The sequence below is a fragment of the Sinocyclocheilus rhinocerous genome, unplaced genomic scaffold (assembly GCF_001515625.1).
Source record: "Sinocyclocheilus rhinocerous isolate Xijiao unplaced genomic scaffold, SAMN03320098_v1.1 scaffold8, whole genome shotgun sequence".
Lineage (NCBI taxonomy): Eukaryota > Metazoa > Chordata > Actinopteri > Cypriniformes > Cyprinidae > Sinocyclocheilus > Sinocyclocheilus rhinocerous.
The window spans coordinates 1,435,374-1,451,089 of NW_015666800.1; the positions used below are offsets into that span (position 1 = coordinate 1,435,374).

At 37.6% G+C, this 15,716-nt stretch overlaps 1 protein-coding gene across 1 annotated transcript in view; it reads left to right on the forward strand.

The window, feature by feature from the left end:
* Positions 1-15,349, forward strand: part of LOC107733146 (RNA polymerase II-associated protein 1-like) — a 21,134-nt gene extending 5,785 nt beyond the window's left edge. Inside the window, exons 10-24 of the mRNA XM_016544659.1 lie at positions 1,021-1,188; positions 1,270-1,443; positions 1,534-1,668; positions 2,091-2,261; positions 2,626-2,783; positions 2,943-3,113; positions 4,879-5,074; positions 5,664-5,773; positions 6,075-6,270; positions 6,349-6,495; positions 6,772-6,914; positions 10,542-11,304; positions 13,758-13,934; positions 14,912-14,968; positions 15,115-15,349. Coding sequence (XP_016400145.1) covers positions 1,021-1,188; positions 1,270-1,443; positions 1,534-1,668; positions 2,091-2,261; positions 2,626-2,783; positions 2,943-3,113; positions 4,879-5,074; positions 5,664-5,773; positions 6,075-6,270; positions 6,349-6,495; positions 6,772-6,914; positions 10,542-11,304; positions 13,758-13,934; positions 14,912-14,968; positions 15,115-15,258 — 2,910 coding nt within the window. The 3' untranslated portion in view covers positions 15,259-15,349. The remainder of the gene's footprint in view (positions 1-1,020; positions 1,189-1,269; positions 1,444-1,533; positions 1,669-2,090; positions 2,262-2,625; positions 2,784-2,942; positions 3,114-4,878; positions 5,075-5,663; positions 5,774-6,074; positions 6,271-6,348; positions 6,496-6,771; positions 6,915-10,541; positions 11,305-13,757; positions 13,935-14,911; positions 14,969-15,114) is intronic.
* Positions 15,350-15,716: the final 367 nt, after the last annotated feature.

Here is a 15,716-nt window from a genome sequence, read left to right on the forward strand (position 1 = left end):
ATCGACGAATGGGACGAGACCTGGTTGAGCTGCACTAGAGAAGGCAACGAGTGTTATCATCACTATGTCGGAGACACGCTAGCTTTCCCAAGGCAGACGAACTTAGAGTGATTACAATCATCCGGGTTTAAATCGCTCTCAAATTGATTTGATTTTGACGCAATATTTACATTGAAGCTTGCAGGTGGCTATGGTAAGGGGCATGACATTTCCATAGACTGTATATTTCCCGACCAGGCGCTGAGTGGTGCCAATCACAACATACACTGGCCCAGCTAACCAATCACAGCACATTTCGTATTTCAGAAGGCGGGCTTTCATTTGATACAGGAACTATTCGAGTCGTTCATGCCAGACTGGGGAGAGAGGTGTTGTAATAATGTTAAATATTTGAAAAATGTGTTTTTCGAACAACCTAGGGGTTGTTCTAATACACCCCCAAAACAAAATCAAGACTTTGTAAAAGAGCATAATAGGACCCCTTTAAAAAAAATTATATATTAAAATTTTTTTTTACATACTTTTGAAAAATATGTACTATTAATAATCTAAACTCACTTTATCTTGAGTAGTATTTAACCCCTTTTTTGGACACCTTCACTTGTGAAATAAATTAACCAACTATTTGTTTGTCCATCTGTATCTGTCTGTCTTTCTGGGTTAAGACATGCATTTTGGGTGTAATAATGGTGCAAATGCCAGTAAATTGACTGCCGCGTTCCTTGGTAAATCATGTTGCATGATTTATTTAAATACTTTTCTTCCATAAATTTTGTGCCTGGAAGGGAAACTCCTACAAATACATATGCAATAATGTCAGCTGAAAAAAATCACTGTATCCATGCCCTTTCATTGCTAATTATTCACCGCTTGTCTTTAGTAAATCACAGTAATGGCAGTAATTTTTAACGCCAAAAGAGTGTTTGCGCTGGTGCAAGCTGTTAGTAAATCTGGCACTAAAGTGTTTTATTTCTGTAGATTTGTCTTTTTTAAACACTGTGCGCTTGTATTCTCCATCAGGCCCATGCTGGTGAGTACATTTCCTCTCTGAAGGGCAGTGTCTTGTCTTCTTTACTGGATGCTGGACTCCTCTTTCTTCTGCGGTTCTCCCTGGATGACAGTGTGGAGGGTGTGATGTCAGCAGCGGTGCATGCCTTGCGAGCTCTGCTGGTTTCATCTGACGATGAAGTAAGAGACAATCATCTCTCGTATCGTTTATGCACTTTTGTTGATAATTAACCACATAATTTCTGATTTGTCTCATCCTAGGAGTGCCTGGATAATGCCTTCCCGTGGTTGCTTGGGATGGCAACCTTTCCTTTACTGCCCACTGCTCAGGAGGATGAGGACGATGAAGACTTGGATGAGACCATGAAAGAAACAGCAAAAGAGAAAGAAGAAAAGAAAACCGATCATGAAGTTGCTAGGCAGGATGTTGTCAAGGTAACTGGGGTCTAAGATTGCTCTCTTTCTGCAAAGTTAGTTGCTGCTCTTAGTTATGCAGAATTCCTGAAATTTCTGTGTTGCCATCAGGGCTTTCTGAAGATGCAGGGTCTTCCTCGGCTGCGGTACATCCTGGAGGTGGTGCGGCCCTCACCCCGGGTTGTTCTTGATATTCTGGAGGTTCTGATCCGAATCGCTCGCCACTCAACTGCTGCAGCAACACAGGTAGCTGAATTCTGAACCAGTGTTATTTTTTAGTTTTTAGTTTTCATTTTAGTAATTTTATTGTGTGCTATTTAAATTTTTATTCATTCAAATTTTTTAAAAATGTTTGTTTATTGTAATTTTAGTTTTAGTAGTTTTAGTACTTCAGCTTAAACTTATTTCATTTTTTTCCACATTTTTCATCTAATATTCATGTTTTATTTAATTTCCGCTTTATTTTAATTACTAAAAAATATTTTTAATAGTTTTAGTTGTAGTTAACAATAATAACACTGTTCTGAACCCTGTGAACTTTGCAATGATCTGAACTTCAATGCTACATTGTTTTTACTTTAGATTTGGACTAATGATTTACACATTGTTTGCACAAATCTTTCTGTTGTTTCTGTTTTTAATAAAATTCTAACCTTTTTCCCTGTCAGATCTTGGCCTGTCCTCGGCTAATGAACACTGTGATTTCGGAGTTTCTTCCCTGTTCCTGGGCTCCTGCCACCTCACGGGCTCTGTCCTCTTTGTACGGGCTGCCTGTTGCCTTGGCGATGAAGCTGCTTCGTGTTTTAGCAAGTGCTGGGAGGCATGCTTGTGCTAGAATAGTAAGTATCCACTAAATTGTGTAGGTTAACAGTGTCAAGCACCCACTAATTGTAAATGATTATAATACTTATTACAAGATTTACAGGTCTCCCACCCACTTTAGTAAATGAGTTTGATGCTTATTAAAACATGTGACAGGTCTCCTACTCAGATGTCAAACCATATTGTTGTGCTGAAATATCATATGTATATAAATAGTCTTGCTGTGGGCTACTATGGTATTTTGATACTTTGGTTAAGCTAAAAATGTAGGTTTTTCTAAAATAAAACCTCCTTAATGGTGTTCTTATACTCTAAAATTGTACATTTTGGTATGTAATATCTTAAAGTCAAGCTTGACCCTAATCGGTCTGTGCTTCTTAGCTAAACTCTTTGGGAAGGAAGGAGCTCTTGTCACATTTTGTGGTTGTGGAACCATCAGAGATGTTGCTGGAAGCAGGTGAAGCTCTTCTCTGCAGTACAGAGGCACTGAGGCTGTTCGCAGTGGCTGCCAGTTACGGACAGGCTTGTAATCTGTACACGTGAGGATGACCAGTCACTTCCCTTTCAAATTATGACTATAAGCTGTGGTTGTTAAAGTACAGTGTGAATTGTGACTATACAGTGATGTATATGCAGATGTTTGGGAATGTACTCAAAGCATCTGATTGTAGTGACGGTGAGTGTTTCCTTCATTTCAGGGACCTGTATCCTGTGCTAGTGAAGAGGTTGCAGGCTGGGAACCGGCTGTGTGCTTCATCTGAGGCTGTGCTGTTTCTGGAGCTGGACCTAATCACGGCTCTGCTCGTGCTGCTGACTCGGGTCACTCAAACGGCAGGGTGCCATGAAGAATTGCAGAGAGACTTGGTCAGGTGAGACTACACTTCTACGATGTGGTCATTTTAGCAAACCATATGCAAATGTCTTAACAATTGCACGTTACATAAATAAAAAATAACTTTAATTATTTTGAACATGTTAATAGAGTGTATGTATTTGATTGCTACTTTTGATAATTTGAGAAATAATTAAAAACTATTAATATACAGTACCACTACTGTTTTTGAAAGAACTCTCTTATTTTCACTGCATTTATTTGATCAAAAATACAGTAAAACAGTTTCAAATTTAAAAGAACTATTTTCTATTGTAATATATTTAAAACATATTTTATTCTTGTGATGGTAAAGTTGAATTTTCAGCACCATTACTCCAGTCTTCAGTGTCACATGATCCTTCAGAAATCATTCTAATATGCTGAATTGCTGCTCAAGAAACATTTCTTATTATTATCAATGTTGAAAACAGTTGTGCTGCTTAATATTTTATTGTTTATTTTGTAATATTTTTTCGGTATTTCAATGAATAAAAAAGTTCAAAATAGAAATCTTTTGCAAAAAATGATAAATGTCATTACTGTCATATTATTATTAATATTTATATTTATAATTTTTAATTTATAAATAATATTAAAACAGTTTAGAGGAATATTCACTGACTGTGGTCTTTTACAATACATCACAATACTAGTGAAACTGATATGTATTTATCATATTTAATACAATTATTATAATTAGTTATTTATTAAAATTAGTTCATATAGATAATATACTTTCTTATATTTAGCTATTTCATACATCCTGCTAGAACTTCCTGTTTCAATGGTAAATGTCAGCAGAACACCAGAAAAGGAAAGTGTACTCATTAAGTGATTTCATGGATTCCTTAAAGATATAATTAGAAAGAGCTTTTGAACTGTTTTCTGTTTGATTAGATTTAACAGTTTGTCAGGAACCTTGAAACACTTGGTAGGATTGACAGCTGTTAGAGTGTTTTAAAGGCACAATATGTAAGATTTTTTTATTAAAATATCCAAAAACCACTAGAACAGTGTTATATATTTTGCTGACTTGTGTACTTACATTATCCCAAATGTTTCGAAGAATGTTTAAATCCAGAGAAATAAGCAATTTTAACTAGTGACACGGACCGTGTCCATGGTGTCATTGTGTCGCCTGCCAATGACGTCATAACCCCTCGATTTCCGGTTTTGTTTTGTAGAAAACATGGAAACACCAAAGACGCTTTAATATGTTGTGTGTTTTAATAGACCGGTGACGACCGCACAGAGCATTATAACAGAACTTTCAAATGTATCTAGTATGATAAAACAGCGCAGATGTGTTCCCCCACATACGCACGACCGGAAGGAGCGGAAGCGGTCGACTGTGGCATAATAAAAGCTCTGCTGCTTTTGAGCCGTGTGTCGCGCTCGTTCAGAGGTTTGTTTCGCTTCGACGGCTTTCAGCCTCACCCTGCTTCATTCTACTACGTTAATAAATCAATAGCTCATCCATGAACATGATTTCTGCCCGAGTCCCGTCGGACTGCATCGGCTGTGGGGATGAAGACGACAACTCCCATGATTCCACACTCAGTCACGGCGTCATCAAACTACGCCTTTGTTTATTTGTTTATTTTGAATACTACATATCGAAAATTACATATTGTGCCTTTAAGAGAAATATGTACCACCATAATTTATGACTTGCTTTATTAATAATAATATTGCAGTTTCATTTGTGTGCTATACATTTTGGATATGGCCTTGAGCTGTTTCGCTCTGTGTATTGACAGTGCTCAGGGTACAGAGTGTCCTCCACCTCCTCCGGTTGTGTGGAGTCATGTGATGGGTCTCCAGCCTACTGTCATTAGCTCTCTCAAGGGCTGTGTGAGAGCACTCGATGGCCCGGCTCAAATGTCAAGTGCTCTGATTCTGCTTCCATCCTACCTGCTCTACACTGAGGCGTATTATTCACAGCTCTGTGTGCAGGTAGGTATTTATAAGAAAGAAATAAGACTCAAAGCCAGTGCCTCCTTAAACAAGCTTATTTTAAAAACGGATTGTTCACATGGAACACCTGAAGTTTATATTTAGCCACGTTTAAATACACAGTTTACATTATAAATGCCTTGAGAAGTTTAGCAATAAATGCATGAATGGTTTGATAGGACATTAGGAGCTCAACTCTCAGAATCAAAGTGGATAATCAAATCAGTGGCTTCTTTTAGATCCAAACTGCCCTTCATCAAAGCTTCTGGTGTGATAAACACCAAAATATGAAAGATGATTCCACATTATTCAGCGTATTCAGTCAGATCCCTCATGGCAAGATAATGCTGTCTGCACAAAATAGCTGCTGATAATGTATTTATTTATATGCTTTTTACACTGCTAGTAGAAATTGAGTGCCATTCACAGCCTTGCTACTTTTTCTCTCATATATTTATCCCATTATATCAAAATTTAGTTGTGGTAACTGAAGCTTTTAGTGCAAATGGGCCTACAAATTACAGATACTTAAATAATTACCATCCTTTGCATATGTGATGTGAATGATCTGATCTGATTCTTTTGTCAGAGCTCTTTCCAGCCAGTACAGTGTCTACAGGAACTTGAGTCACTAACTTCAGATGTGCTTCTGCCACTGATATCCCATCAGGCTATGCGAAATATAACCAGCAGCTTCAGGTGGAGTGAATATCAATATAATGTAATAATACAACAATAAAATAAATGTAATATTAATAAAATAATAATTGTAGTGAGATATTTATATAAAATTATAATGGTGTTACAGTGGACTTGCACAATAAAATTGCTAATATATGACTATTAGTTTTGTTAGTTTTGAATGTTAGTTTTTCTTTACAAGTGTTTACTTGTAGAATCAAGTAAAATATATTTCCTGAATTATATTGGAGGTGACAATGATTTTGCTAGAAGTTTAGTTGGAACATAATAGTGATTATGTTCTCTTCTCCTGCTGCAGGTCCAGCTCTATGATCTGTAACCCTGGGCTGAGTGCAGCTGGTGGGGAGGTCGTCCCCAGTCTGCCAATCCTGGGCTGCTCGTGGCTGAAGACCTCCAGCACAATGGCAGGGCCCAACTCCCCTCTGTCTCTCCCTACTGCCCTCCTATACCTGCTGAACACCATCACCTCCATCCACAAAGGCTTAATAAAGAAGGTAAATTCATTTTGATGATACATGTGGAAAATGCTGGCATATGCTTGGTGGTAAATTTCTTTCTTTGTCTCTCATCAGTTCAGTCATCTCATCCTCTCGGACTCTGTGCTGAGTTATCTGCGGTCTTGTATCGGAGCCATGCCCTCTGTTTCTCACATGAGTGCCTGGATTTTACACCATGAGCACCACCTGCTGTATCTGCTGCTCAGACTGGCTCACAAGCTGGTAACTGCAACCTTTGCATTTAACAAATTTGCATACATTTTATGTACACACACACACACTAAAAATATATATACATATAAATATAAAATATTTAGAGTATATTTTAATTAGAAAATAAAATATATTTTAATTTCTTTGCTTAATGAATAAATAAATTAACATTAACTAAGCTTGAATAAAAAATATAAGTCTCAAATATGCTGTTTTATTTGAAAAGCATTCTGTTAGTTAATGAATTGTAATGCCTTAATTTTATTGTGACTTAATTCTTTTTAGGTTCCAGTTGACCCAGAGGTGGCCAAACATGCCGCCTTGTTCCACCAAGTTTCGATGGCTTTAGTGTCCTGGCTGCTGCCTGGCAGTGAATATCTGGCACATGAACTCATGTCTGTCATGACCTTCAGTCACAGCCTCCTTCCGTAAGTCTCTGATGTTTGCCGTACAGCTCTCATTTCTCTCATAAATTCAGGGCTCCCACGGGTCCTGGAAAACCTGGAAAATTGATGACTTATTTTCCAGTCCTGGAAAACACATGGAAAATGAGAGAAAATATAACATGTCCTGGAAAATTATTATTATAAAAATGTAATTGTGATTTCCTTTAGCCAAGAATGAACAGTTTACCACTGGCCCGAAACAATTAATGTTAGTAGTAGAAAACATTCAAACGGCCATAAATCCGACCAAGCCTGCCCCTGTTCATGAGAGTACCACGCCGCATGCGTGTGATGATGCTGACGATGGAGCCGGCGTTCTGACATAGAAACCGGATGCGCTGCGCCTTGTTTTCAATCCGATGAATGCAAGTCAAAGACTGGCACGGAAGAGAAGACATTTTTCAATAAAGTCATTTTTTTTGCACACAAAAAGTATTCTCGTAGTTTCATAAAATTACGGTTGAACCACTGATGTCACAAAAAAATCTGAATCGGCCATGAAAAATCAAGATTGGTGCATCACTACTGACTTTTGACGATGTGAACATTGTTTCCCAACGTTCTATCCAGTGGTCAACTTTAAGAAGTATTTCTGTAATTCACTAATTCAGTAACTTGTTAACTAATAATTTTGATTATTCTCAAAAGTAGACTATTAGTACTTCTGTACCGTGTTGATACTGAAATTTTTAAAAACGTAACAACTGGTAGTACCAAATACAGACTCAAATCAGTACTTGCTGATAGGCGACTGCTTTCAAACGCGTCAGTGCATATTTATATTGCTTTACCTGAGCAGTGATATGCAATGGCCAATCAGAGGTGTTTCAGTTAGTCAGAATCCACTCATTTTTCACTTGACCCTTTTAAAGCAATACTTAATTGAAAAATATTCGAAAGAAACATGCCAATATTTTAAATTGGTATTTACTTTAATATTATTATTAGCATTAATAATGAACTGATTTAATTTATTTTTATTTTCAAATAGTTAAATAAAATAATTAAATGCTTAATTAATAATAATAATTAAAAAATATTGGTACTGAAACTGGTTCTGAAAATCATTTGTTGTAATGTATAATTAAGAGCTCATATTAAAGAGCTGATTTTATAGTTAAGTCATGGCCATAAACGGTATGTTTTTAAAGACTTCTGGAGAGAGGAATATCTGTTACTTTAGGTCGTGATCCTTGTCTTTTATTCTCGCTGTAATTCAATTAAAAATATACTGGAAAATTCCTCAAAGTCCTGGAAAATGTTCACTGAAAAAGAGTGGGAACCCAGACATTGTATGATTACAATGACTTCAGTCACACAAAATATTCACATTTTGTTATATAGTGGCCCCAGACACATAAGGTAGTAGGGGTGTAACAGTACATGTATTCGTCCCGAACCGTCACAATACGGACGTCACGGTTTGGTTCATGCAGTCAGACGACGAATACCATCAGTCATAGGCGGTCAATCCAAAAGTGTGGTAATGCAACGCTAACCGTCACAACAGGAAAGAGCAGAAGAAGAGACGATCTACGCACTAACCCAAAACAAGAAGAGCGAGTCTAGAAGGCACGCAAGGGCTCGAAGAACTGCCTGCTTGTTTTCAATCAGCAGTGGGAAAGTTTCGGTTCTAGAGATGCACCGGTCGACCGGCTATAAATCGTAACTGGTTTTTAATTTTATTTTGGCAGATCTCTATTCCACAATTGCACACAAACTGCTTGCAGTCATTTCCCAAAATGTAATTTGTGTGGGAATTTTTATGAGGTCTGTAAAGAGGAGAAAATACTGTCCCAGGCAGATCAGGCTCACTGTTCGCGATGCTCGAAATCCAGGAAGATATTACATATATGTGGACCATAAGCAACACCTGCTGTCACCGAGGATAAATTCGCAATTTCATTAGCTTTTCATTGACGTATGCAGCCTTCAAATGCGACCTCCGAAATGAGACGCAGCCATTCAGCCCGTCTGCTGGTTTTGTTTTGTGCAGGTTTCTTATGTAGCATAATTTCACAAATCTGTTACACCCCTCCCTATAAGCTAGACTTTATACATCCTCTATAAGTCACCTTGACATCAGTTGTTAAAAAATAAACGGGAAAAAAAGACTTTTGGAAAGTGCATAATTTGTTAGTAGATTCTTCTTTTTTTCAAATGCAGTGAAATTCTTTCCAACTTTTTTGAGCTACTTTTATATTTTAATTACTTATGGAAATTGTCATTACAAATGTCAAAATTCTTTGATTTCAATCTAAGCAAAAAAAAAAAAAAAACCTTAACTAAGATTTTGTTTAAATGCCTTTAGATCAGAGGGTCTCTAGGAGGCAATTTTATTTGATAGATCTCTGTTTCATATGATTGTCCATGTCTTTTATGTTGCTTTGATATACAGTGGTTAATAGTATTAAAGGGGTCATATGATGCTTTTTTTAAAGATCATTATTTGGTGTAACAGAATATGTTGACATGCTTTAATGTTCAAAAAACACATTATTTTTCAAATACTGTACATTATTGTAGGTTCTCTATGCCCCGCCTCTCTCAAACGCTTTGTGACCGTCTTCAAACATTTGAATCAGACATATTCCAAGAGGACATTTTTTGTTAATTGCACAGAGATAAAAGCTGAAACTCACTGGGAGAGATTAATTACACTAAGGGTCTCCCGTTTAAAAGCTGCTCAGGTCTTGGCTGGGTATTTAGATTTGCCCTCATATTATTGTACATCATGTTCTGATTGCATACTGTTTTTGTTCAGATGTTGATCTTCAAGTGTTTCTGAACAATTTCAAACATGCTATAAATGCATTTATGCTTAATTTTTATTGTTGCAATATTTAAAAAAAAAAATAAAGAAAAAAATAAGAAGCTGTAGTTTCACATCATACTCACAAGAGAGCAGCAAACTGCACATTTCAGATAGGATGTAGCAGATCTTTGCATGGACAGTTGTTTCTGGTTTTAGTTATGTTTTTGTTTTTTTAGTATTTATTGTGAAATGTGACTTTTTTTTATTTATCTACGGTATTTTATTCTGTCTGTCTGTTTGTTTGTTTGTTTTTTTTAAATACACAATTGTTTAAAAGTTGGGCTCAGTAAAGACATTTCTAATGGTTACAGTGGATTTCTATTTCAAATAAATACTGTTCTTTTGAACTTTCTATTAATCCAAAAATATTAAGCAGAACTTTTTTCAAAATTGAAAATAAGAAATGTTTCTTGAGCACTAAATCAGCATATTTGAATGATTTCTGAAGGATCATGTGACACTGAAGACTGGAGTAATTATGCTGAAAATTCAGCTATACATATATTTTAAAATATATTCAGATAAAACAGTTATTTTAAGTTGCAATAACATTTCACAATATTACTGTTTTAATGTATTTTTAATGTAATAAATATAGCCTTAGTGAGCTAAACTTGGGTAGTGCATGTTTGTTAATATTTTTTTATTTGAATTATTTTTCCTCGTCACAATTTAAGCACTGGAAGGATGTACCTTTATGTTGATGATAATTATATTGTTGTCTTGGGAATTTTTTTTCACTAATGTAATATGAACTATTGTACACTAATAGTTAATTTTTTTCTTGTTGTCAGGGAAGGTGTTCATGGTGAAACAGAGGTGGCTGCATTGGCTGAGTTGCAGCTTAAAGACAGGACTTCACCTGCTGTTGGTGCTCTGCTGCGTGACGCTCTTCAACATTTGCCCTCCATCCGTGGTTGTTACCTCACCCACCTTGCACACTTGGAATCCTCTGTCCTTTCATCCCGTGACCGATACCTTGGTCGAACCCCTTTTGTCAGCTCTCATCTCCTACCTGAACTTACCGGCCCCTCCCTGCCTTCTGATTGGCCCTTCTTACCGCTCATAAGTCTCTATGAGCGAATGGGGCTGTCAGCTGGTGGTGAGCAGCAGGTCGAGTCTCTTCCAGAGGGGTCAGTGCAGTCAGTCACTCACTGCCTTCAATGGCTGCTTGTTTTGGAGAGTTGGAGGGAGCAGGCGCTCACGGCGGTGCCACCAGTGGCTAAGTTAGCCCGGCTAGCTTGTGTCTTTCTGTGCTCCAGTGACCTCTTCCTGGAACGGCCCGTGCAAGAGCTTACTTGGGCGCTGTTTCGCGGACTAACACGGCCAGCCCAGCTTGAGGCGCTGGATCTGGGCTCACCTCCACCAGGCCTGGCTTCCTTTCATGACCTATACTCGGCTCTGCTGGCGCAGTATGAGGCTGTGTCATTCGGTGACTCACTCTTTGGCTGCTTCATGCTTTTGCCTCTACAGCGGCGCTACAGTGTCACCATGAGACTGGCTGTGTTTGGAGAACATGTGGGAATGTTGCGATCCCTGGGGGTCTCGCTACAGCAGGTAAGGGGTTTCTTCTAGTCAGGTGTCCTATGCACAGATGAGGCATGATGGAAATGTTACTGTAGTTTTGTCTTTGCAATTATGGCCATTTGGAGCTGTGATCCCATTCAGACTGAGATTTCAGCTATGAAGTGCAGTTCACATGGTCATCAGATGATTTGAGTGGGGAAAGTTTAATTTAGTTCACCAATTTAGTTCACCAAGATCTTACTTGTAGGGATGCATGAAATTAGTATGGTGTATAGTCACAATTTATTTTTGTTTCGCTGCCAATATAAAATTAGGCAACATTGTGAATATCACCAAGATTTTGATGCACTTTTTTGCCATTAACATTCCTAAAATAGTAGTCAGTAGTAGAGTAGTAGAGTGTAAAAGGGATTGTTTACCAAAAACGGAGAAGTTCCATACCTTTACTCACTTGTTCCAAAGACTTTCCTTCATCTTCAAAATACACATGAAGATATTTTAATGAAACCTGTTTTCTGTCTCTCCATTGATAGTACATTGCACCAAAACTTTGATTCTTTAAGTTCATAAAGAGATCATAAAAGTAATCCATATGAATCGAGAGGCTTATTCTAAAGCTTCTGAACTGATATGTTTGCTTAAAGTAGATTTAAAGGGGTCATATGACGTTGCTAAAAAGAACATTATGTTGTGTATTTGGTGTAATGCAATGTGTTTATGCGGTTTAAGGTTTAAAAAATACATTATTTTCCACATAATGTACTTTATTATTGCTCCTCTATGCCCCGTCTTTCTGAAACGATTCGATTCGATTTTTACAAAGCTCATCGTTCTGAAAAGCGAGGTGTACGCTGATTGGCCAGCTATTCAGTGCATTGTGATTGGCTGAATACCTCAAGTGTGTGACGGAAATGTTACGCCCCTTAACACACTGTGATGCCGTCTCCCGGCACGGCGAGACAAAACCAATAAAAACCCATTACAAACGAGGCATTTGTTGCATCCAGTGGGGACATAATTACTGACTTATACTGTCTTTTTACGCATTGGTTGCATCGCGCCGCGTAAACATAAAACTCTTGTCTGCATTTGTGATCGGAGAAATGACAAACAATAAGCGCTACTCTACACTGCTCAAACTCGCGTTTGAATCATCAGTGGCAAATTCTTTAAATATGAAAACGTACATACAGGCTGTGAGTCGGAAGCGCCAGACTGTCCTTGCAAAGATGGAACTGCCCCACTTTATAAAATGCGTCACACAGCGCCACACACGACGGGCTTGAGTGAGCGGAGGCTGTCAGCCTTGAGAACGGCGCGGCCGGAGGTCATGCGGCAACCACATGTGACGACCCCGGACTGGACTCCGCTTCGTCCACGGTGAAAGCCGATCCGGTGATCCACAGCGCGAAGTTGATGTATTTCCTCAGCAACCAGCACGGATCAGCTCTAGGCATGACGAAGCGGATATCGTCCTCTTTTGGAAGGCCAAACAAAGTAGTTTCGCTTTCACAACTAAACACACAGCATCTACACAACATGGCGCCGGCGGCAGCAACAATACTACAGCGAGAATAAAAGTTACGCCTTCTTTCTTTGCGTGAACGTTTGGGCGGTGTTATGCAAATCTTCCCACATCGTGACGTAGACATGTGGGGGGGTGTTAGAACGAGCCGTTTTAGGTAGGCGTGGCTTTATAACTTCTATAAAGAATATCTCTTTGGATTTGAGACTTTAGTCTTTGCAACTTTACAGATCTTCTTTATGCACCAAGAGCTTGTAACACTCCAAAGAGAAAGGAAAAATTGAAATAGCATCATATGACCCCTTTAATTTAGGCCTTTATTCACATATTAACATTGGTCAACTCAACACACATACATAGAGCACATCAAATATGGTAAACATAAGTTAAAACTGCTTGCTTGACGCATGAGAACCAATGAGGTTTGTCGTATGGGTTTGGAATAACATGAAGTAAATGATGACAATTTTCATTTTGGGATGAACTATCCCTTTACAGATGCTTTAGTAGTTTCTGTGATTTATACTATAGCAAAAATGGCATTAAGAATTTCTGTGAATTCAGTTCAAGTTCAAACTCTCTGTTGCAATAATTGATTCATGAGTCAATAATTTATTTGCATCATCCCAAAAAACAATCACAGAACTCTTTTTTTTTTTTTTTCGGCATGAAATGGAAGTTGTGATCAACTTTTCTTGAATGAGAAAAAACTGGGCGGGATTTGATTTTGATCAGGAATTGATTGGATCGTTGTTGCTATTGCTGCAATCTCATGAGTTGGATCTCATGCACAGGTTGCTGGAGTGGAGGGATTATTACAAATGTCATCAGAGAAGAGTAGTAGTTACAAGGCGGAGGGGAAGTTATTTTGATTGAGTTTGCTGCTTAAATGTACATTTTTATTGCAAACCAATTAAAGCGGTCTCCATCTGAAATTTGATTTGTTTGTCCTTTACAGCTGCCTATTCCATTGGAGAAGTTCACGTGCCCCATGGAGGACTCGCTGCCTCTGTTGCGGCTGTATTTTCGAGCACTAGTAACAGGAGCTCTGAAGAGGAACTGGTGTCCTGTACTTTATGTGGTGGCTGTTGCCCACCTAAATGCGTTTATCTTCTCCCAGGATGAAGTGGCAGAGGTAAATTACCTGTGCAACAAGACCAGTGTTATTTTAGTATTATTTATTATGTATTTATTAATTTATTAATTATTTCGATCAGCTTTTATTTTTTAAGATGTTTTTTTTAGCGCATCCAATTAAGTTTTCGTAATTTTGTAATGTGATTTTGCCATTTTTTTTATATTTCTGTTTAGCTTTATTTTTTATTTCAGTTTTTCTAATTTTAGCACTTCAAATTATTGTATTGTAATTAATGTATTGCAGTTACTTGCCAAGGCAAAATTGCTAATTTTAGTTTGTTTTACTTCTAATATTTATATTTTATTCCAGCATAGTATTTTGAAATCTTTCTTTTAATAGTTTTTGTTAACATTAACAGCACCTAACAAGAACAGTGTAACAAAAAAAAAGCATAAAATCCTTTAAGGATGAGCAGCAGGACATAAAATGAAACCTTAAATGAAAATTCAGTCATCATTTAGTCACCCTCATGTTGTTAAAAATCCATGACTTACTTTCTTATATGGAGCACAAAAGGAGACATTTAGCAGGAATGTTCAAGCTGCTCTTTCCATATAATAAAAGTAGATGGTAACCAGAGGCTGTTAAGCTCCAAAAATAAAAGTAGTCAGTATGATTTGTGCATTACATTCCAAGTATACTGAAGCAATATAATTGTCTAATGATGAGGAAAATGCCAAAATTTAGGTTATACAATACAACAGAGCAAACAGAGCAAATGCACTTAATGCAAATTCACTGGTGTGTTTGGTCTCCTGATACAGTATACGATACTATAGTCTAGGTGACATTTGAGGCTTTTTTCCAGGGGAAACTATAATTTATGAAAGTAAACACTCTGTCACACAATCCCAAGTCGAGTGGTTGGGTTTGAAATATGTCTGAAGAGTGAAGCAAGTGTGATCGATGGTCTCTTAGTTGTCTTATTTTGTTGTGCTGTGAGTTATGACCGACTTGACTTACACACTGTGTAGGAGAAGGAGGCGGCACGTCGGAGCCTGCTGAGAAAGACCTACTACCTGACAGATGAGGTACCATCAGGCACTCGCCTCTACCTTAAAAAGACATTCCATTTCCTGGATCTGCTTTTTCTCCACTATATATCTCTCTTGATGTTCTCACCTTTCCTGGTTTTGTGTATCTTTCAGTGACATGTCTGGTTTCTTTGTTTCTCCAGGTGTTAAAGAACCACCTGCTTCTTTTTCGGCTGCCCCAGCAGAACTCAGAGCTGGGCTTCAGCACCTATGAACAGCTGCCACCCATTCGTGCCCGCAGGTTGGAAAGCATTGTGGGAACAGAAGTAAAAGGCGGAGAAAGGTGAAAAAGGAAAAATCCTGGTCCCACAGCTTCCTATGTGATTTGTAAACTACCATCCTCATATCTGTGATTTTTGACCTATTAGGAACAAATGGCAACCATAGACTTTAAAATAAATTTTTTGGTTCTCATTGATATGGTGTGGTTACTTTTTTCTTTTAGATTTATGTTTATTTTTATATATTTTTTTTTAAAGATTTCTCTATCTCTGTCCGGATTAGGGCTGTCAAAATGGCTGAAAAACTAAATTCGAATTTTGTACTTAAATATTATCAAAATTCGAATTATATTCGAATTTAAAGGGGTGCTATTATGCTTTTTCACTTTTTCAACTTTAGTTAGTCTGTAATGTTGCTGTTGGAGCATAAAAAAAATCTGCAAAGTTACAAAGTTTAAAGTCCACTTCAAAAGGAGATATTTTATTTAACAGAAATCACTTTTCAAAAACTACAACGAACGACT